The 24,637-nt window shown below is 36.7% G+C and overlaps 1 protein-coding gene across 3 annotated transcripts in view; it reads right to left on the bottom strand.

Moving 5' to 3' along the window:
- The window catches only part of LOC145998804 (bestrophin-4-like), a 114,654-nt gene that overhangs the window by 41,569 nt on the left and 48,448 nt on the right, over positions 1-24,637 (bottom strand). For all 3 annotated transcript variants that reach the window (XM_083135425.1, XM_083135426.1, XM_083135427.1), the window contains exons 2-5: positions 18,013-18,147; positions 9,592-9,758; positions 7,700-7,857; positions 2,044-2,121 (exon numbers count right to left, since the gene is read on the bottom strand). In XM_083135425.1, coding sequence (XP_082991551.1) covers positions 2,044-2,121; positions 7,700-7,857; positions 9,592-9,758; positions 18,013-18,147 — 538 coding nt within the window. The remainder of the gene's footprint in view (positions 1-2,043; positions 2,122-7,699; positions 7,858-9,591; positions 9,759-18,012; positions 18,148-24,637) is intronic.

The following is a 24,637-nucleotide window of genomic DNA, read 5'->3' as shown; positions in this document are numbered from 1 at the left end:
TTCATTATCTTTCCATCTGTTGAACTACTGACACTTGAAATAATCTATTTATATCCGAGCGCCAGGTACACGATTTAGTAGCGAGGTGAAACAGGTTCTGAACTAGGCAACGCCGCACGTCTGTGATTCGCTGGTGCTGTCCAGCCGTTCAAGGCCATATGCAGGAGATTTGACGCGCACTTTAGTATAATTCAAGTTATTTACAAATGAAAGTAGAACAAAATGTTTAACTACGAATTTTCAGCTTTACTAAGGAAGCTATCATCAGACCATGGGTGTACCCACATTTTTTCCAGGAGGGAAATGCTTTATTTTGAATTATTTGAAATGGTAATAACACGTTAAAAAGCATCATGAACAGAATTAAAATTGTCAACACCCGATTTCTATGGTGAGGGGGGCAAGTGCTCCCCGATTGATACGCCCTTGCATCAGACCAATTGATCTTTCTTACAATAATGAATATCTTCACAGGTAGGCTGACAATTATTTTTAACAGCTATTCTATTAAACTGACAAATGTTATAACTTATTCTAAAAATCGTTAATGTTTTCCAGTATCTTTAATTATTGTGTCACATTTTAATTTTACAATGTGTTTTTCATGTATGATTGTGTTATTAGTTCAACCGGCAATTATTGACCATTGTCACAATATCTTCTTATATTTTTACCTAATATTTTCAATTCTATTATTTTTAGTCAATTCCAAAGTTCAGTTTGTTATCAGGTACTCGAAAAATCGAATAATTTGAAGAATGGATGAATTATCAGGTTGATGCAAAAATAATGGCCGAATTGTTCGCTGTGTGTTTTGCAAAGTTTCCTAATACATCTCATTGATTATATTTCATGTTACATATCATTTTAAAGCTTATTTATTGCTTATACTATCTGCCTTAAAATAATTTTCCTAAATCTTGATTTACCTCGATTCTAGGATAGTTACCATGACACTGTCAAAGCAACTCGAAATGTCACTAAAGCGTGGGGGGAGCGGTTTTTTTTTCATACAGTGCGTAGGTGGTTTGAAAAATTCCGTACCGGCCACATGCGTCTCGAAGATGAGGAGGGTCGTGGGCGTCCATCGGAAGTTCACAACAAACAAATGAAGGCGATAATCGAAGCTGACCCACTCAATACAACAGGAGAGGTTGCAGAAGAACTCAATGTTAATCAATCGACCATTGCTCGTTAGGAGGGTCAAAAAATTCGATTAGTGGCACAAGATCGCGAGGCACGAATTGAATGAGAGAAAAAAATAGCCATTTTGAAGTGTGCTCTGTGCTCATTTTCCTCAACAATAACGTCCAATTTCTCAAACGCATTGTGACATGCGACGAAAAGTGTATCCTCGTATAAGACAATCGACTACGTTCAACACAATCGTTGGACCACGACGAAACTCCTAAACACTCTGTAAAGCCGATATTGCATCAAAAGAAGGTCATGGTGACTGTTTGGTGGTCTGCTGCCGGCGCCATCCACTCAAGTATATGAATCCCGGTGAAATATTCATCACAGCAAAGACGTATTGTCAAGAAATCGACCCGGTGGAGGCACATAGTGGTTCGGATCCCACTTTAAACTGTAAGTCCAGTCCCGATTAGCCTTGTTGTGCATAAGTTGACTTAAAACACCAAATCAATCAATCAATAAATCGATTAAATGCACCGGAAAATTCAATGTCTGTGTCCGTCATTGGTCAACTGAAAAGGCCCAATACCTCAGCACGACAACGCTCGACCGCACGTCGCACAACCAACCCTGCAGAAGCAGAACGAATTGGGCTGCGAAACACTGCCTCACCCGCAATACTCATCGGATCTCTCGCCAACCGACTACCACTACTTCAACCATCTTGACAACTTCCTACGAGAAAAATGTTTCAACAACAAGGATGCTGTGTAGATTATAATGGTCTTTATTTTGATTAATTACAGTAACTTTGAATCAAGTTATAGCATTTCAAAGTGTCGTTCAAAATCGGTCATTATTTTTGCATCAACTCTAATACTTAGAATAAATCCTTGCTCTCCTTACCTGGGTGTATACAAGGGGAATGCTGACCCAGTCGTAGCTCCACAAAAGGCCACACTTGGAACGAAACTCGTTAAACTCCTGCAAGAAAGATAGATTGATGAAACTATTGGCACGTTCAAGCATAACAAAAATCTGAATAACACAGGATAACATTTATATAATCCAGGGGTTTTCAAACTTTTTGCTGTCGTGTCAGCTGCCATAATTTGTGCACGCCCCCCCCCCCCCCCTCAATAATAACAGGTAAGTATATGTGATGTGGCCATGAAAGATCAACACAAAATCTCTTCAGGTGTTTATTTACTGTTGGTACAGATACAAGCAATGAAAATACAATCATGTGTGTGATTGATGTAGGTACCGTACAATTTTTTAATGTTTAAAAGCTGTAGAGATACATTCAGAACATTCAGTTTTTGGAATATACAAGAGAGGCATGCCAATTTCTGTATAAAGGCACTATCAATGAAGTTTTTTGTTTCCGTCTATACGGTACGAGTTCAGTGTGTGTGTTCAAAAGCGCGGGCAACCAACTGAGTTGGTATAATTCAGAAGAATATATTGATATATTTTTTTTATTAAACTTCGGTGCCTCCACAGGAAGGCGCGCCTCACAGTTTCAATATCACTGATATAACCCAAAAAACTATACCCAGACGTGTAAAAAATCAAACCTTAAGCGTTTCAGATCTTCTAAAAAGCTTTTAAAGGTTCTCCATGTACAGTCACGGACAGTTCTGGGTTGTATCACTCCTTTTAAGTTTCAATGGAATCAATAATCGTGTGTACAAAGAATGAAAATAAATGTTTCAGGGTAGCTACTCACAGGGAATTCCTGGAATTATGCGTGAATTATCGGCCCCGGGAATTCTGCGTGAATTCTACTTGAGTTTATAATGTTTATAAATGTCCTGAGGCAAGTTTTCACAGTTTAGAAAAACCCAGAATTTTCTCAATCCGTTTTGTTAGTGTCATTTGTAGAACAATCTACAGACGGAAGATTATTGCAAGATAAGATCAACGTATCTTAAAGTTGATTAGGTAAATTTGAGTTTGAAATTCTTATACAATTGGCAATGTTTTGTAGGTTAATATATCCCGTAGCATTTGTGTCTTATGTTTGTAGATGTATTTCGAACCTGAGTATGTGAAATGTCAAATGCAAACTCCCCACATTAAATGAAATATTTTAAATTATTTGCCGTTTAATTGAATTGAACTAGAATTTTTGTATACATTGGAATCTCAGACCCTTTTATTGTTAATATATTTGTGTGTGTAGTGAGAGGCGGTAATACGTATAAGGTTGAAATAGAGAAAACTGATTGTACCCTTGAATTTTTAGTTCGCCTTGAAAACCGGGAATTACACTTGAATTTTATCATGGTCCGCGAGTGGCCACCCTGTGTTTACTTATTTATACTTAACTGTATAAAACAAACTGTATTACTAAATTCGTTTACTCTGTAGAGTGGGATGCATAAATATTACCAAGTAAATTGTACATTGTTCTCTTTGTTTTCCGCAATGAAAGCTTCAAGAATTGAAACAAAAGGCGATAATTTTTGTTCGTTGCAATATAATACTATCAATACTTTTCATAATACTTAACCATCCCTTTTGGGGAGCACATGCCCCTCCCGTTAAATCCGTCAATGGTTCTATGCCCTGGATACGTCATATGTTCAATGCATATTACATGGCCAAAGTATCCGTACTCAGGTACGTGCTTATCTCAAATAAAGTAATGTAAAAAAATGAGCAATCACAAAAAAATAAGGATTTCCGTAAACATTACGTAACGTACGTAAAATTAATTGGGATATTCAGCATTGCTTCGAATGTCACTACTAAAGAAACCAAGATATCACGAGGAAAACTAGACTAGCTTTATTCGAGACCTTCTTTTGCTGTACCAAGTTAATTCGTTTCTCCTTGAACTAGAGTCGTCTCTTTGTTTCTGGCATAGAATGAGTATTGTATTTTAAGCTTAGCACAAGAGAGAGAGAGAGAGAGAGAGAGAGAAAAGGTGGGGGACCTTTTGAAAATGTGACGTCACGGGAAAAAGCGAGGCAAGTAGCCAAGCTGGCTGTGATGTGTACACCATAGTTTTGGTTGCCAAAATGTCATCACTGGTATGCGGCCTATCAACAATGATGTAAGTGCGGCATATGTTCTGGCTGCACCAGCGTGCGCTAAAAGAAAACAGAGGAGGCAATGCAGAGTGGTTTCATTAAGGTAGCGAAACATTGACACCGACTATTACAAAATGCCGCCACGTAAACAGAACGAGGTTGCTGGTAGCCCCTGTTAGGGATAGCCACCAGGTTTTTACAGTAACGCCTCGCTTCTAATACAGTTTCAAAAAGGGCAACGCGTAGGGTGGGCAGCCAGCCGCCCACCTGAAAATTTTCCTCCCCACTTATAGAAATTTAAGAAATGAACGTTTACGCTTCTAAAATATATTCTTCCTTAAATAAGTAAATATGCATATTTTCTTGTGAACAGTATTATGACTAGAGTTCGTCATAATGTCAAATTGAGGGTCATTCCTGAATTTTATTGGTACATAAGTACATTTGATTTGGTGTTTCGAGGGGTGAATGTTATTTATGTAATAGACTACGTATAGGATTTCCCTTATAACTGTAACCCTCCAGTTCGTGCTCCTAAAAGCTACTGAGGGTGACGTGCAAGAAACAAAAATAGTGAGGTAATATTAAGTTGTTTTTGTCGCAGTATCGATACTAGAAACACCATTATATGAACTTGGCTCTTTTTGGCGTTATTTTGATTCGCTAAACGAAGTTTCAAGTAGCAAATATACGAAACTTCAAATACTTTATGTACACTGTTTTTTTTCGTTTTGGATAGCAAGAGAGCGAGAGATAAATGGCGAATAGGGGAAAGTAATACATAGCAAGCTCAGCTAGGGAGACAGAGACAGAAAAAAATGAAGAGAATTTCGAAGTTAGAGAAACAGAAAGAGTAGAAGAATAAAATATGAAAGAAAGTGAAATAGAGAAAAGAGTAAATAAAACAGAAAACTGATTTCAAGAGTGGAACGTGATAAGGGAAGAGGGAGATCTACATACACACACAAGGAGAGAAAAGTAAAAGAAAAGGATAAATAACAAGAGTAGAAGATTAAAGCAGAGAAAGAGGTACAGGCACCCAAATACCTACTCTCAGGGACGCGAAAGTAGGCTCTTGGCAGAATTGCGGTGTTGCCACACCTGTGCTTTCCTACCCGCTCACAGCTGGATATGTTCGGAGTTTTATGGCATGCATTGTCTTGTTCTGCAGTATGTCTTTACGGGATACGAAAATGGCCAGGAACGAAGGCGGTCTACTTGCTTTTGGAGGGAGGGTTGACACTTGGAATACGCAAGGCCACATGGTGAACGTTGCCACATCGTGTGCGGGAACCAGAGATTCTTAACCATCGTTTCGCTTTATATTTCCATATGTGACAACAGTGGATCTCTGCCTAGCCGTCGAATTTCTTGACCCACACTATAGCAAGTTTTAAATTGATTGATTCGATTTATTTTCTTCGCTTTTAAACCACTTTTGGCTAATTGCGTAGATAAGGATGAATGGTGTGATAAGATGGAAATGAAGGACAATCACAGACACAAATGGACAGCACACAACACGAACCCAACAAAGGATTATACTGGCTGTGAGTCTCTAGTTTACAAAATGCTCTCCAGGGTGTACACGTTGTTTGTTTGATTTGGTGTTTTAAGTCTGCTTTATACACAGTAAGGCTAATCGGGACTGGACCTACAGTTTAAAGTGGGTTCCGAACCACTATGTGCCCCCACTGGGTATCGAACCCCGGACCCCTTCATTACAAGGCGGCAAGGGTATACTAGGTGGAAGTAAGGTTGATTTATATTTGGGTGCTCAAGGAAAAGTTACCTCTTACAGCTCAGCAAGTGTTAGGGAGAGTAGAAAATGAATTTAAGTGTATGTTTGCAATGATATTCAGAGTAATATACACAGGTTATTCACCCCTTTCCCCACCGTCGGACACATAGAAACATAGTAAAATATGATACCAAAAGACCAATAACCTCCCATTTATGATCATATCTCTCTTTACGCATTTTCGAACACATCTCTGGCCTTTCTGAAGTGGAAGCAGTACCAGGACTTCTAAAAAATTCTCCTGTCTCTCTTGGACGTCATCAGAGAACTACATGTTTAATTTTTATTGTTACTTGCCACCAACAGGGGGATCTGGAAACCCAGGAAGTGCATAATTGTAACAAGCAGCACACAAATCATACGCACTGTTCATTGAGAAATGACATTATTTATATATTTATAGAGAGAATTTCAGATACAGCACAAATGGCCATTTTACGCTGAAATTGTCAACAATGGAAAGAAAAAATAACATAACACAAAAATAAGTCAAGATGTAAACACGTACCGCTAGACATGGCTGTAGCTTTGCATGTCTGCCTTGGTTAAAACACTCAAAATGCTGACCAAGGTAGAACTTATTGTAAAATCACACATTATAAACGTAACGTTCCCACCCTCTAACAGGATCTTCTTCAGACAAAGATTCACACTAAAATCTAACTAGTGTTCATTTTAATTCATTGATTTTAGTGTGAATCTTTGTCTGAAGAAGATCCTGTTAGAGGGTGGAAACGTTACGTTTATAGTGTGTGATTTTACAATAAATTCTGCCTTGGTCAGCATTTTGAGCGTTATTTTAAATATGGAAGCAAGGTTTAACCTTTAGACCGCCGAGCGGGTTTTCGAAGCTAGCCTCTCTCCGGCCGCCGTCTTTGCGCGCGATTTTTCAATTTTACACTTATTTCAGAAAAACGTTATATCTCGGAGACTATTTGAGCAATCTACTTCGGGTAACTTTTGTTTTGCAGCTAGAACATTAGGGCATGTAACCGTGCAGGAATCAAAACGCCAAAGCCAATAAGAGGGGTTGGGTGGGCCGCGGCCCCCAACTTTCAATGAAAAAAATCATAAAAATGGGGAGTTTTTTCACATATTCTATAATGTAATGCACCCAGGAACATGAAATTACTTTCATTCGGTTGAGAAAGGACAATTCTTTGAAAATAAGGTTAATGTATGCCCCTTCCAAAAATAGCGGGGTAAGAGGGGCAAACTTCCCATTTTTATGATATTGTCATTGAAAGTTGGGGGCCGCGGCCCACCCAACCCCTCTTATTGGCTTTGGCGTTTTGATTCCTGCACGGTTGCATGCCCTGATGTTCTAGCTGCAAAACAAAAGTTACTCGAAGTAGATTGCTCAAATAGTCTACGAGTTATGACATTTTTTGTCAAATAAGTGTACAAATTTAAAATTCCCGCCAGCATCCATACGTAATTTTGGAGTCGGGGGAGGGGGTCCTGGGTGAGTGGGTTTTCTTCCACATGACATTTCAAAGTTCTATCTCAACATCTGTCAGCGTTTACAACCTCACATACAAGTATGAAGGTCCTAAAAACACATGAACTTTTTAATCAGCACGGTGGGTCACCAGTGACCCATCGGCCGACTATGCCTATATTTTCTATGGGTCACATGTGACCCATTGGCCGAGTAAAGGTCAACAGTGTTACTAAAAAGAAGAGGAAGGAAACATACAGTTTGAAATCACATGCTTACCTCCATGATGATTTTGAGTCCCTGACTGTCTGTTATCCTGTTGCATTTCTTGGTCTCCTTGAGCAAGCTGATGAACCACGTGCAGGGGATCCAGTAGGTGTTGAACTCCCCACTCGGCACCGACTGGAACATTTCTAGTTCAATTTTGGTCATGAAGCCTGGAAAGACATGGGAGAACATTGCGGAACAGATGAGTGCATACACAATAGTCTCTGGTGGCTGAAAGGGACACTTCTTTGTGGAATAATTGGATAATAATTTCCTTACGTGCACTATTTGATAGTTTTACTACTTAATAAACCCGGAATCTAATTGAAATGTGGCTTCTATCCACACTGCAGGAATTCAGAACCTGCTATTAACGAATTATGAAGTTTTTTTCGAAAGAAAAGTTGTCAAATGATGCTTTTTCTTGTCAAACATTTAAGGTATGGCATAACTTGCACCGCATGCGATAATTTCATTAAATGGCTAAAGTTCTGTTTAGTCACGTACTTACTTTCTTGGTTACTCAATCTTTCGCCACATTATGTATGGAGTTAAGGCAAGCATAGTAAAAATTTAAAACCTGTAAAAGATAAGTAGGGTAGCGGTCCTCCAGTTTAGTCCTATCTCCACTTTATATGTCTTTAAGACACAATTAAAATATTTTTATTGGGTACAAATAGTTAGCACATTAGTGCAAGCTTATACGTTAGCGACAAATTCAATACAGTTAAGTTCAGAAAAACACTGAAAACCCTTATTCACCTTAATATTTGAGATCCCTGACTACTGTCATGAATATGTGAGTGTGTGTGTGTGTGTTTTGTTGTATGGTTATGATTGTATGGTTGTATGATTATAGGTTAGACTTACTCCCGTATGTATTTTTTCTTTTCCTTTTCTTGTAATTTTATATTTTTCTTTCTTTGTTTTCAATATTTACCTTTTTATGTAATGGTTTAAATGTTGTTTTCTAATTTTCATGTGCTAAAATTTCGATGTAAACATGGTTGAGTGGTAGAAAAGGCTTCAAAGCCTTAACTTCGCCATGATACACAAGGCGTAATAAGTAAATAAATAAATATTTAATTTTGGAACAAAGAAAGAAACAACGGCAAATGCAGGAAAAGATGACAAAATAAAGCAGGCCACTAAATAAGAATATATATTTCTCAAAATAACTTCCTGGACACGTTACCGATTCGAGAGTGCTCATAGGTGGCGCCAAGAAAGTAAATTTGGGGTGCTTATGGGTACGATCTTTATATCATCGAAGAAAAACATCCATTTACATATTTATTTAGTTTTATATCCAGTGACCCATTATAATTTCTTTGCACTATTGATTTTCATCTTCTGTAACTAATATAACATATCTAATATTGTATAAGCAAAGCACATTACACAATGGTTCAGACACCACTTTAAACTGTGTCGAGTCCCAATTATCTTATCTGTGCATAAGTGCATAAAGTAGGCTTAAAACAACAATAATTCAACTGTATAAGCAAAATATAGGCAATGAAAAAGGCAGTAATAGAATGAAGAAAAATCGGTATTTTTCGTAACTAATTTTTATAACAGACTAATAATAAAACGACAGTAAAAACGTGCGGGTTTCTGTTTCAAAATCGTGCCTTTAATAGTATTTTTTTCATATAAAAAACGACAGTTATATTGTACAATGAGTAATCAAGACGAGATTACACTTTAGACACGAGAATTGCCACTGCAATGGAGAAGCAGATCATCTTATTACAGTGTGTGCTATAATAAACTTGCTGTCGTGTTTTATTTATTATTCTGGTGCTTATTGATATGGAAATTTGGGTTGCGGAGAGGGGAGGGCAAGCAACCCCTTCCCTGTTGCCACCTATGCGAGCACCCAACATATTCCCTTAACTTACCTGACTCGACGACATGGTCCAGCGTGGGGAATCTCCTCTTGACGGCTGAGCTGATGGAGCGGAGGACGAGGATGAGGGTGAGGTTGAGGTATCGCATGAGGGTCCGCCGAATCATCCGCCCATGGTCATCGTTCCCTGTCACGTACAGGGCAATGGAATGCATTATTCTGAAACAGAGGAGAGATCAGTAAGCTCCCTTCCTATCTATCATTGCAAAGTTTGTCGATAGCTTTTTTTGCAATAATTTACAATTACTCGAAACACTTGTGCAGTGGGATGCCCAAATATTGCTCGGCAATTTGTCCACGACTATTTTCGTTAATTTTTCCCTTGCACCCTGCGTGTTTTTAAGCAACGAACTATTACGTCCTCTGGTACAGAGATTGTCGGCTGCTTGTTTGGTGTTTTTTTCAATTCTTGATGCTCTCATTGGCCAAAACAAAGAGAAGAAATATGGCGATGGATAATTTGCTTGGTAATACTTATGCGGTCTACACGGCCGTATTTATAGGAAATAATGGAACATTTAGTGTCCAAGAATAGTAAAATGTAAATACCTGTAACATTGATAATAACTATTAATTATCTAGTGGTAAACAGATTAATAATTACATTATTGTTGAATTTAAACAGTGTCGAATTAATGTTCCTAAATATCTCACTGTACGTATCAATATGCACTAATTAAATTAACAATTCTAATGTTATTTTACATTATATACATTTAGATTTTTATTTTCAATTTTTTCAAATTATGTATCAAAATATATCTGTGCGTTTTTAATTTTTTTTTTTAAAAAAATATACCTCATTGCCATTTTACAGTTTATTTTTAACATAATGAATGCTAATATAGTTATCATATAGAAATAAATAAAATAAAATGAATGTACGTAAACAATATGAGACTGTTCATTATGTCTGTGGACCATCTCTAGACTACGTATAAGTTATATTTTCAGAATACTTTTAAAAACTACAGTGATTTCATCAAATGTTCATGCAAATTAATGCAAATTATACAGTTAAACCAATGGGAGAGGTTTGGACCCCATTAAACCCCCTTCCCTTATATACGGCTATGATTTAATATCAACTAAGGGTGTAACTTCTTACATGGTGAGCAGTGATGGAAAATGTAATTTCTCTTACTGAAAAACAACTGACTTAACAAACATTTTCGTAGATTTCTTCAGGAGATCTCATTCTCCAGAATGCTATAGGGGAGAAGGCCCTTTCTGCATAATAATGAAATAAATAATAATATATGATATAATATCGTTTGTGACAATCTTGTACCCAGCCAATTTTGAAGTCATCGCCACTATTGGCAAGAATTGTCAAACATTATTTGCCACCTAAAAACAAAATACATAACAAGGGTGAGATTAAATTATAACCGATACAGATACCAATAGCCCATGCTCAACCGAATTCGGTATAAAATGAAAATGTTCTATGAAGAACCTCGATATTCATTCACCTATTTAATTAATGTACGGTATGTACATTTTCAGAAAAAATGAAACCCTTTTCTCAGACATTTACTTTACAAAACCATGATACATAAATTATACTTTTTTATGCATGTAAAAACAATAACTAAATGCCTTTCAATTTACACTAAATTACAAATTACTTATAGAAATACCGAAAAGTTAATATTACCAGCGATTTTTACTGATATATCGATACGACTATAGTGTCCGATGCTCATAGAGTTTCTATTAACTTACCCCATCCCAAATAATAATAAGAAGCTTTTATTGAAATTCCTTCCTGCTTTAAGAACACAGTAAACCAAACACATTAGGTAAACAGATAGGCAACTATTAAAATTGAATATATCGAGCTGGTTAATTTCCGAGTTTAAAAGGAATATACAATGTAGGCTAATACTTGTTGTCGATTTTTTTTTCATTATTGAAACAACTACATACTTAAATCATACTCGTTCTTTGGGTTTTATCACCTAGTTTTCATTCGTTACATTTAACATCTCGATGTTGTTTTATAGATAACCTTGATGCAATTATTCGATTGGGCCGAATTTGAAAGATATCAGTGTAGATTGAATATAACGAAAACCACTTATCTTTCTTTCCTTTTTGAAATTCTTTGCTTCCTTCCAATGTGTGCCCGACTCATTTAATTCCCAGACCCACCGTTAGGGGCGAACGATCGCACAGGTCCTCTCGCTCAATTAAGAATGAATGTGAAATTAGGTGGAACGACATTTATTGAACGAATGCAAAATAGAATCAATATTCCTAGCTATTATTGATTCATTCATCCACTCAGTTCTTGGAAGATTTTTTTCCTCATTGACGCGCATTGGCACTCTTGAACATTGTGTCAAATCATGCCACATAATGCAGTTGTGTTTTTCTATTCCATGTTTACAAGCATAGATTAAAATACTTTGGAAATTCCAAAAACGAGGTTTAATTATAATGACAATTACTAAAATTATGAAAAATTTTCCTCCTTAAATCACGTGATAGATATCATGTGGCAAAGAAGTAGCTGAAGTTTTGAGAGTCTTTATGTTTTAACTCCACTTTATGCAGTTAGGCTAATCGGAACTGGATCTACAGTTTATAGTGGGATCCGAACCACTATGTGCCTCCACTCGGTATCGAAAATCGAACCCGGAAGCCCCTGATTACAAGGCGATAACGTCACCACTGGGGAGGTCTCGAATAAGTAGTTGAAGGTATTATATTAAGCAATAATATAAATGTAGGTTTTGCTGAGGCATTGTGTGGGAAATAGAGAAATTGTCAATATTATAGCAAGAGTGTTATGGATAGAATTCGCTCGTACTTCATGTTTCTTGTCACTGATCGGGAATGATCAGTGACAAAGTGATCTTCACCGTAAATGACATTGTTCAATGATACTTTTAATATTTCTTTCAATAAACATCTTTAACCTACTGATCACATATCTTTTAATAATCGTTTTGACGAACATATATGTTTTATTTCCTTGGAAGAAGTTGCCATTGAAAATTATCTATTAAAATCCACTTATCGCCGTAGAATTAGGCAACACACACAACGTCGTGCAGGGAAGCGAGTATTTCAGGATCTAGATGTCCCATTTTTATTGTCGGTGACTGTACATATTCGTAACTATGAGGCTAGATAATGATAACACAAATCAGAGAGCGAGACGATAAGTTGTTCTCGAGACGGAAAACATGAACCCTGGCACATTCGTGACAACTGTCCGTATCTCAGGAACTACATACTAGGCACTAACGTAGTACCTGCCTTGTCCCCTGTGTACTGTGCTCCATATCATGAAGGCATGCAGGAAGCTATCGAAGAGTTGCTCAGACCACACGTTGGGAATCGAACTCTGTTCTTCTGTGCGACAGTCAGACTGAATACTCGCGCTTCTGAAGCTAGTCCTTGGCATTTTCTGTTTTATTTCAATGGGAAAGAAATAAGGCAAGGTTTAGACAGAAGCATTTCCTTTAACATTTTTGCTAGCATAAATGCTATGTAAATGCTTCCAAAAACTTATAGCAGATAGCACTTTACACGAAAGCATTTAATGTAACTTTTCGGTTATATTACAATGTGTAACATCTACAGCGTGAATGGCATGTCGAGTTATGGTGAGTGCACGGTGTTTACAATTGAAACAACTAAAATATTCTTCGATACGTGTACAGTAAACGTTGTAAAGAATGTATTTAAGCAGCGCCATTGTTTTGTACGTAATACCGTTTTATACGAAACGTTATTCCTCTCGGTTTAATAGTTATCGGCTTTTAAAAATGTGAAGTGATACGTTGTTTACATCTCACGCGACCGCCATTACAACTGTAATCGTGACCATGAGGTCGCTTCTGATTGGTTACGCTACGAAAAATGCTACGGACCGAGCCTATCCTTGAGAAATGCCATGAAATATGCCATGGCATCTGAAATGCCATAAGTACTTTTAATTTACAAGGTAGTATTTGGGTCATGGCATAAATGTTAAGAAAAATGCTAAGGTAATGCTTTCGTCTTATGCGGGCATAAGTATATTCTTTTCACAGTCTCTCACTTCCCACTCCCTACCCTCTTCAGATATTTCCTACCTGAATAGGGCAACATGTTTAGCATTTGGCACTGATCGAGTGATTATAACTTCCGACTTTATCCTATCGTTGTGACAAGGATTTGTGAGAGCTCTTTCTCTCTTGGGCTGCAAGTCGCTTTACTCTTTTTCCTGACTCGAGAAGAACCCGAGGGTCAATCTCCAAATTTGAAGCAGGAAGAAACCAAACTCTCGGTTGGAATGTTTGATCCATCACCACCACTTTCACGAAAGAATTTTATCTTATTGCAAGCGAAATCCGAGCGAAAGGCCATTGTTCTACGTGGTTGCCAGCTTGAGCTGCAAGTCGCTTTGCTTTACCCTTCCGTCCATACTCGAGAATGGCCCGACTTTTTCGGTATCCGAAATGGAACATGCCAATGAAAATCAGTAGTTCCCAAATTAATTTCATGATATTGTCCAGACGAAACTAAAAGATTCCATTTTTCGCCACCTTTGCCCCCGCACTATGCTAAACCTTATCTACAAAGGGAAATATACTGCCTTTGTTCCCCCAGTTTTGGCACCTTGCACCCTGGTTTTGGAACCCAATCGCCGCCACTGCTTCCACGTAATACAGCCTAGACTGCATTTTGAAAACTAACAAGACTCTGCCGTCTTGACCTACGGCCAGTATAATCCTCGTAGGGCTGTGTGTGTGTTGCCCTGTGTTTTGTCCTCATGTTGCTGAGTGTCCCTTTAGACCCTCAGCTTTTAACCAAAGTAAGAATAATTTAGTCCCTCGACATTACAGTTGTATTTTTAGTTATGGTAAGTGGCTGGAGACCGTTTAATGTGACGGGTGTAAAATAGCCTAAGTGCTGACGCACCCAAAATTTAAGACATAAGGAAATAGAAGAATAGAGCTCGTACACAGAAAGATAAAATATGCGATTACTTACCAGGGTGGACACAAACTGAAATGTTTCACTATTTATGTTGTTAATACATTGTGTGGAAAATGTATCTCGAAATTCAAGAAATTTATCTTTGCTTTGGCGACAGAACACTGTACAGTGGATCGTCATGTTGCACTTTGAAGATCACTCCCTGTCTCTCTCTCTCTCTCTCTCTCTCTCTCTCTCTCTCTCTCTCTCTCTCTCTCTCTCTCTCTCTACTCTTCTTTCTTCACAAAGAAATAAATTTAAACGCGAGAGCGTTGAACTAAGCTTATATTACATTTCTTGGATCTGAAGTGACGCATGCATCAATTGTGGGAAAATAATTATTACTTTCTTTCACTTCAGATCCAAGAAATGTAATACTGTATAAGCTTAGTTCAGCGCTCTCGTGTAAAATAAATACTTCTCCTATATGAAGAAATTAGAATGTAGAAATGCTCATAAATGTCGTTGCAGAGCAAGCTGTCATTTTTCCCACAATTGGCGCATGCGCAGCATGCACCGCATGCGTTCACGAGACGCCTCTGACATAAGTTCAATTTTTTTCCCCCTTCAACCAATTTTTTGATGGCAGACATCCTTTCTCATCTTTTTGTGGTCGCCACGACCTCCTTAGTATTTTTTCCCTGTAAACATCTAAAAGAAAACAACAGAAACAAAATGATTCGGTCTGGGAACCTTTACACCAAAATGACGGTTTAACTAGTGTATTTTTATGTTTAAGATATTTCTTTTTAACAAACATTAAACACGAAACAAGATCAAAATGTAAAAAAAGTGTTTACAAGAAGTAATCGTTATGATAGGATCAGAGCTCTAGCTTTCTGTTTCGAGATGAGAACAGAATTTGGTGCCCACCAACTTGGAATATTTTTTTATTCTCTATGTCTGTCATAAAATGGATTTAAATAACTGTATTCCATCTGTATTCAACGGAAAATGTCTCAAAATTGATGAATAAAACGTGTTGTTATTTGTTTCAATAAACTGACTGACGCATGCGCCCACACAGCAATACTCATGACACATAAATATGACGTCACTAAAATACTTCAGGAAGTGCATTGATTTTGATCATCCCCTGAAAATTGTCTGGATGTCCACGACCATAAGCCTAATAAGCTAGCTTTGGAGTGTACTAATTTTGAAATTACAGTGTAATTGACGTAGCTGCAAAGCAACGTAAACAAGAGCAGTATGTCAGTAATTAACTGAGTTTTATTAATTGAAAGAATGAACTATAACATCCCTAGTGAGCTTAACTTATGAAAGGAAAGAGCTGTCTAATCGGCGTCAACTCTACGTGACTCTTTTGCCTAGAGCGCCGCTCCCTATAAACGTGATGAAATAGACGTTTGACAACGTTCACAAAGCCAGTTCATTCCGTTAAAAGCATACGATTTATTAATAGTTTTCGAGACCGTCTCCTTCAGAAAGTGAATGTTGTCGAACTTTCTAGCCTTCCAGTTGCCCAAGGTGGCATCTTGATCTAAATTTTAACCTTTTAATATTACTGTAGTATAATACCTATGTAATCATAAAATAACTTCTCTTTTAACACCCGATTAAGACAATGTTAACTGGTTGAAAAATCGGGAATTTTACATTAACAATACTACAGGAAGATTCGTGAGAAATTATAGAATGTAGACGATTGATTTAGGAGCGTAAATCAGGGTGTAACTTTGAGGGGGGTGGGCAGAACATGAATCTCAGGTTCTAGTGAGTTAAACAAATACCTTAACATGAAAATTTTAATGAACTTGGAAATTGGGGGCCGAGTGGCCCCCCTTGCCCTCTCTAATTTACTTCTGTGGATTGATCAATTTACTTCGCTTTTCTGCTACTTTTGGCTAATCGCGAAGATGAGGATGAGCGATAGTATGATGAGAAGGATGAAGTGGCACTCACAAGGAACACCCATCCCTAGATCTGGATTCAAATCTGGAACCCCTGGCGTCGTAGCGCGCTCTACTAACCACTCCGCCACTTAGGTGTAACAGAATGTAGTCGGAAATTACATATTGCAATACATTGCATGACTTATTGACGGCGACACACAAGCAAAACCCTTGCAGTTTCATCTCAGATAAGGATATGACTTCAAGTTCAAGCAGATTCGAACAGAGGAGGAGAATTTTGGACAAAGAATGTCCTGCTTGTCTATATCTGATAAAAATGAAATCTTGTACACATAGGGTGACCAGACGCCCTCTTTTATCCGGACATGTGCTCCTTTTTATATGTCTGTCCGGCGTCCGGGCGGATTTTGTAGAAATCTGTAAATGTCCTCCTTTTTGGAAAGAGTATAGTATCTATCATAGAAAATGTGCTGCATAAAGAATGCTTCCACACCTAATATTCGTCATGTGTTATTTTACGTCTGAAGTATATCACTTGGGGCGCGTTAAGTATTCGAGCAATGTACACAGAGCATTTGAAGGCTGAACCACGATCACTTTGCCCGAAGGAGTCATTAGTATTAATCTAACTGGTTGCATAATTCTCTGAGCGGGGAACGCATGAAGTTTGTGCAGTTCCTTTTCGAGTCACACATACGCGATGCAGAAAAGCGTAGTGAGAATTTTTATTAAGTAATTTTTACTTTGTGGAATAACGAAGCGAAAGTGTAAATTCAACTATGATCTCGTAAGAAAATATATAGCTTTTAAGGATGAAAGAAACGAATATGAGGAAGAGTGTAAGATTGTTGTCATTCTTCTCTGCTTTTGAATCATATTTCTTGTTGCAATCTAAACTACTTAAAATATTAATTCAGAATTCTGGAAGTAGTTTAGCAAAGCTGTGCATTCACCTATGGGGATATTTCATTCTAAATCCAAGAATTGGAAAAGAAGCAAAACTCAATTATAGACTGGAGGCACTTAGGGGTTCGGATCACACTTAAAACTTTAGGTCCAATCCCGATTAGCCGCTGTGTGCATAAAGTGAACAAAACACCAAAACTCAATCTCAAATTTTAGGTATTCTTAGCTATTATTGTCAGGCGTTAAAGAATAAATTAGGGTAAGAGGAAATTATTGGAAAAAATGATCGGGGAAGTATCTGCGAGCAAAGTGTCGCTAAGAATATTTTTTTTATTGAATTAAGAATAATTAAAAATGGGGTGCGATATATATATATATATATATATATATATATATATATATTTATTTATTTATATTGCGGTGTCCTCTTTTCCTTGTCTTTGTCCTCCTTTTCACCATGCTCAGTCCTCTTTTTTTAATGTATGTGTCTGGTCACCCTATGTACACATCCATGGACATCGTTCGAACATCGTTGTTCCAAAGTTCTAGATAATAGAAGTAACAATTGTTGAACAAAGCCACTAGATTTTGCAAGAAACACAGTTTTCCAAGTATTGAAACTATTGCTAATTAAACTTCATAAATGTACTTACTTGTCTGGCCATGGAAGGGCCATATACTGTTGCCACCAACGGCTGGCCACGTATGTCACGTAGAAGCCAAGGATAAAGGATAAAGGAATATAGGTGCTGAATGTATCACAGTAGAGGACCAGTCTCTCGAATAACCTGGAAATATACGAATGAAACGCCACGTTAATTTTTCTGTGAATCATGAAACATATTTTATTTAATAGTAATTTGTTAATTATGGTCAGAATAATTATTGCAATTATTACAGTTTCCTTATGTACACAAACACTGATACCACAGTAAAATACAACACAATGATTAACCATTTGTTGAGAAAATAGACGATAGAGAGTCATAAGTACACTAATGTCCAAAATTAATGCAACAAACGGAAATTCTTTCCCGTGTGTCCATTTGACCATATAATACGATCAGGTGATAGTAATATTTATGATGTCATAGACAACTGGTTTAAGATAGAAAATAAAGTAACCTTAATGTGCCAGGATTCAGGGGTACCCATCCCCCCCAAGGCCAATGACGCATCCCCTCCAAAATCATGTCATGCGTTTCCCCCAAATCATATCATTCGCGCCCTTAAACCATATCGTAATCCGCACAAAATATTTAATTACGACAGCGTGTCTACCGAAAGTAACTTTTTTCTTAGCTTTTCTGAACATTATAATTGATCTGCCCCTCCTCCCTAAACAGGGGTGCCATCACTCGAGACCACCCCTAAAATCGTTCATCATAATCGAGAATATCGCGTGGATACCACTTTAAACCGTAGGTACAATCCCGATTAGCCTCAGATTGCATAAAGTGGACTTAAAACATCAAATCAATCAATCGAGAATATTGCTTGTCTTGCAATGCAGCTTAGTATAGAAACTTCATATTCATCTCATTAAAACGCCAAACACACATCGCAGAAACAAAGAACTGCGAGCGAAGCGAGCAAGAAAATTTTTACATCCATTTCTTTGCAGGCTTTGAAGAATATTAATTAATTAATGGGGTGTCAATTCTTTCTTAAGATCCCGAGATATTTAGTCTTTTCCTTTTCCAGCTTTTCCTTTGGCACGTTCGGGGTCGAAAACGTGTGGATGTCTTATAGCTAAATACAGTCCCCAAAATATAATGTTCGAACTCTCTCTCCACTACAGAAATTCCTTGGCAATCTAACTTTTAAAACTTTATCAAGAGCTTTCTATCTCCCCCTTTAAATTTCATACTCAATCCTACCACCAAAATTTCTATGCCAATTTTAGACTTACTGTTAATATTGAAGAGTAGATATTTCCTCCTCCAAAAAATTAATTCTCAGTCTCCACATCAGAATTCTCGCAACAGTCTAAGACAATAGTAATACATAAGAATTGGATACCCCCCTCAATTTAATGCTCAATCCCCCTCTAACTAAAATACCCGCCATAATCTAAGACGACCTAGAGTTGGATACTGTCCCCCCCAAAGTTTAATTAAGAATCCCCCTCAGAACCCACATGTCAATTAAGGCCTAATATATAGGAGTTCGATACCCCCCCCCCCACCTTCGATAATACCCTAAACACTTTCATTTCTTCATCTAATGGATTAAATATGGTGCATTTAAGGTGTAAAATTTTTATATATATTTTGGGAAAGATATAAATGTTGAATTTTATATCATTTGAAGGGAAAAAATCCCCCCAAAAAATCTCGATGGCGCAACCTTCGCCATAAAACCCCCCTATGGGCACCCCTGCCAGGATTTATCAACAAAAAAATCACGATAGCAACAGGTTAAACTTGGCATATTTATAAAGAAAAAAAATCACAGGAAGAAAGGATTTCTGTTTGTTGCTTTAATTTTGGACACTAGTATAGATTGTAATGGTGTTAAAAGTAGAGAAATTAATATCAACTTAACTATTAAATGAAAGATGATAAGATGCATACTGATCATGCATTTATTTAAAAGTCACAGACTCATTTACCATATGTAATATAAGTGACCTTAGCTCTTAGTATATCTGGATTATCTCTCAATGTAGAATGGTGTGTAAGAGTATTATTTTAGGCTGATAACTGTATTTAGTCTTATACATTAACCCCTCCTTTATATTCGCAGGTGATACGTTCCATGACCTACCTCTAATACCCGGAACCGGGAATAGTGGCGAATACTATATGTAAGTAGTCTTTGGTTCATTCTTCCATTATCTGTTTCTTTAACATTTGTACAGCTAACGTCAACTATCATAGCAGGCAAATTGTCCATCACAAGGTTCATTCTTTCTTTTTTCCACAACATGAGCTTCAAGAATCAAAAAAAGAAGCACGAATAAGCAGAGAACATCTGTTCTAGCACAAGTTCCGTAAAAATACATAGAATGGAGAAGAATAAAGTTCCATAAAATACTTGGAATAAAGAAGAATGAAGTTCCCTAAAATGAAAAAAAAATCACTAAAACTCAATAATGAAGTTCCAAAAGATGCAAGAATAAAGTTCCCTAAAATATTATGGAGAATAATAAAGTTTCATACAAATACATAGAACAAAGAAGAATAAAGTTTTCTAAAATACACAGAATGAAGAAGGATGACGTTTGTTAAAATACATACGTAGAATGGAGAAAAATGTTCCATAAACATGCATAGAATGAAGAAGAATAAAGTTCTCTAAAATACGTAGAATGAAGACGAATAAAGTTCCCTAAAATACATAGAATGAAGAAGAATAAAGTTCCCTAAAATACATAGAATGAAGACGAATAAAGTTCCCTAAAATACATAGAATGAAGAAGAATAAAGTTCCCTAAAATACATAGAATGAAGAAGAATAAAATTTTCTAAAATACACAGAATGAAGAAGGATGACGTTTGTTAAAATACATACGTAGAATGGAGAAAAATGTTCCATAAACATGCATAGAATGAAGAAGAATAAAGTTCTCTAAAATACATAGAATGAAGACGAATAAAGTTCCCTAAAATACATAGAATGAAGAAGAATAAAGTTCTCTAAATACATAGAATGAAGACGAATAAAGTTCCCTAAAATACATAGAATGAAGAAAAGCATGAGCGGCTGATTGTGCTCTCCGTTTCAAACTTAATTAACACCATATTATTGAACTAAGGATCTGTAATCTTGATTCATGCATGGCTTCGAAGACATTTACTTCCAATAGAAGAGAAATCCCTCTATGAGAGCGCAATTTGAGACTCCGAACTAAAAACATGTTTTCACACACACTGTACAAGTAATTTGATCAGGTATGCACGTGACAGAATCTCATTAAACAACAGTCATATTCCAACTTATTGCTAACTTCCTACCCTAGGTGCCTTTCTCTTTTTTTAAAAAAATCCAAACCAAAGTTCTATTACCTAAAATCCCCTCCGTATTCCCAAGAACTGGCATGTGTGATATCTTAATGCGGTTCCAGAGACCTAACCACGGGGATTGGCCGCAGTCCAAGCGTCGAGTTAACCGAAGCTGAAAAAATAGCGGCGAGCAGCTTCCACTGTAAACAAGGTTGTCTGTTTGAAGCTCTTGTAGGAAGAGGCAGTGCTTTGGACTCCTTTATAATAGGACGAAAGTAAATGTCATATCGCCTCGCAAGGTTTACATTCGCTGCTACAAGCTGGTTTTGAAAACAGTATTTTTTTTTTCTTTCTAAAAGACGTTGGAGTTGCTCTTAGACATTGGAGTTCTTATCGTGACATGTGTCATATTCAGCATCAATAATATTCTTTGAAGGGAGAAACGAACATAAACATTTGCGGCCTTCGTAGACTTCTTGAAAGTTCCATCAACCACGTGCGTAGCTAGATTTTTTTTGTAGGGGTCCAAAATCTGTGTTGGAAATTTGTGAAGGGGTATAATAATAATAATAATGAAATAACACTATGTGTAGAAATTGTGACTACTAGTTTGTCAATATTATTGAAAATTTACTATTATTGGAACGTTCTTTACAGAATACCTTTGCCTAACGTTTGTTGAAATTTGTTAGAAACACTAAATGTCGCCTAAATTATTAAATTTGCATAATTTTAAGTGTCCTTTCCATTATATTTCAATGCAAAACATGAAAACATGAGCGAATCTAATAAAGGTAGTGTAGTTTTGGAATTCCGTTCCACAAAATCTTAAAGACTGGTTACTTTTTCGTTAACATCTGATTGTAGAACAGTGTAACTTCGCAACATTTCGTGAGGGGTAGGATCCCTTGAGCCCATGCATGGTTAAGGCCAGTAGCATCAACCACAACATCAACAATAGTTGCTTCATTATGCATCCTAGTCCTGTATTATATAACTGAATTCGTCACTGCAAAAAAGAACACATGCGACTTTTCTGGGAAACAACTTAAATCTGAATTATTTTGCTACCTAGGTAGCCTTAAAAAAAAAGTCAAAGAATGTTCAGCGCGAAATGAATGGAATTTGCACAAAATGAAGCCCCATTCAGAGTTGAAAGTGGGACGACGTTTTGGTAAACAAGCCGCATGGTCTCCTGTAGAAATATCAGAATAGACATATTCTGATTACAAGTGTGACATAATTAGTATCTCATTGAGGACTCTTGTTAAAAGAAAAAGCAAAATTCTCTCAATCTACTGAAACACTTTCAAAAGTAAAGCCATCATCAGCGTTCTTCTATTACAATGATTAAAAATAAATTACTATTTTTAATTACATCGACAGATACGGCATTACTGCACTCTACATAGATACATAGTTGTTTTTTTTATAAAATATTTATTGGTTGTGGACAAAATCCATGCACCAGTTAACAATTTATCAATTGGTATTATATACATGTATGCACATAATATTTACTCACAGTTATTCCTTTCATAATAAATAGTTTCCAAATTTCATTACACTTTTACAGAATTATATTAGACTTATTAAGATATTTTGTAAGAATATAGATTACCGAGGATGAAGGTGAAGTCAGTAAACAAGGCAGTGTCAGTGGCGCTTGATGTCCACTCCTGTACAATTCCTGTAAAAATGGTTCTCTGTAAGTTTCATAAAGTTTGCATTGAAATATAATGTGGTTTGGAGTTGCAGTATATTCATTGCACAAACAAACTGGTGAAGTCACTAAATTCTTCTTGTAAAGGTGAGCTGCGGCGATAGTGTGATTTAACCTGCAGCGCATTATAGTTGTGAGGGAACTCCGGGAGAATTGAATCTGTTTAAACCAACATTCCTTTGGAATTCTTTCTTGTATAGAATAGTAGGCCTTACCGCATTGAGTGCCAGTATTTGTCCACAAGCTTTGCCAGTCAGTAAATAGTATTTTTCTAGCGTGTGATTCCAAAACTACGGACGGAATCTTTATTGAAAGCGGCCGTTGGATTGTTTGATTCGCTGCATATTTTGCCAAAGCATCTGCTATATTGTTCCCTTCTATTAAAGAATGTCCAGGTGTCCAAATAAAGTTGATATCATATCCCAATCTCGTTAATTTCAGTGTGAGTATTCTTATGTTAACAATGTACCATTCCGTATGACATGACCATGATGCGAACTGTAAAGAATTTAGCACAGAGGCTGAAGCGGTTGCAATTAGAACTGAATTTAACTTCTTTTGTACATAAAGCAATGCCTGTCGTATTGCAAAAGCTTCTGCAGTGTAAATGGACAGATACGATGGCAAAGGAAAAAAATTGAATTCTGCAGAATTATCACAGTAAAATGCTGCTCCTGTTTTTCCAGACGTTGATTTTGAAGCATCTGTATATATGTGATATTCACATTGTAATTTTGAATGTATGTAGTCTTGATATATATTATTTGAAATTGTAGGGATTGTCTTCCTGAAAACTCTACTTGTGTAGGCAGGAAAATGAATCCTCATGGGAGATATCATATTAAAGTAGTCTGTCATGAAGCATGGTGCATTAGGTAAACGAATAATATTAGCTTGAAATTTATTAATGTCCTTATAAGCAAAATATAGTATAGGTAATCTGGATTTATATTTTGCTGTACGTCTGTTGAGCATCAAAGAGTCTAACAATTGAAGTTTTGGTATGATCGGAGATGTCGTGTTGGGAATTTTCTTAAGTAAAAATTTGCTCGCAAGATATTTAACTCTAAGTTTGTATGGTGGATCTCCCACTTCTAAGAAAGTTGCGTGTTTTGGAGTTCTTTTCCAAAGGCCATAAATCCTGGATAAACTGCTATATTGGATAGAAGATAGCGTGTTAAAAGCCCAACTTAAATTATCATTGTACATAAAGGAACCATACTCTAGTCTTGAGTTTAGCTTCTGTTTATGGATCTGATGTAATAATTTAGGATCAGCACCCCACTTTTTCTTAACTGGCAATATTTTTAATATGTTAAACACTTGAGATCCCTTACATTGTGGCAGTTCTACTTGTGACTTCCATTTAAGTTTTTCATCTAATATAAGTCCCAAAAATTTATGACTTCTTTGTTGACTAATAGTTTTTCCGTTTATATTTATTGATATGCATGAATGAGATCTCTTCTTATTAAAAACTACCACCGAAGACTTATCTGGATTTACTTCAATTCCATTGATATCACACCATGATGATAATTCATCCAAAGATTTTTGAATTTTTTGAGCCCCTTCTTGAATATATTTACTACTAGTGTATATAACAAT

The sequence above is a fragment of the Lepisma saccharinum genome, chromosome 14 (assembly GCF_977018435.1).
Source record: "Lepisma saccharinum chromosome 14, izLepSacc3.1, whole genome shotgun sequence".
Classification (NCBI taxonomy): Eukaryota; Metazoa; Arthropoda; class Insecta; order Zygentoma; family Lepismatidae; genus Lepisma; species Lepisma saccharinum.
Note: the sequence above shows the minus strand (reverse complement) of the source record. Positions and strands in the feature narration are given on the sequence as shown.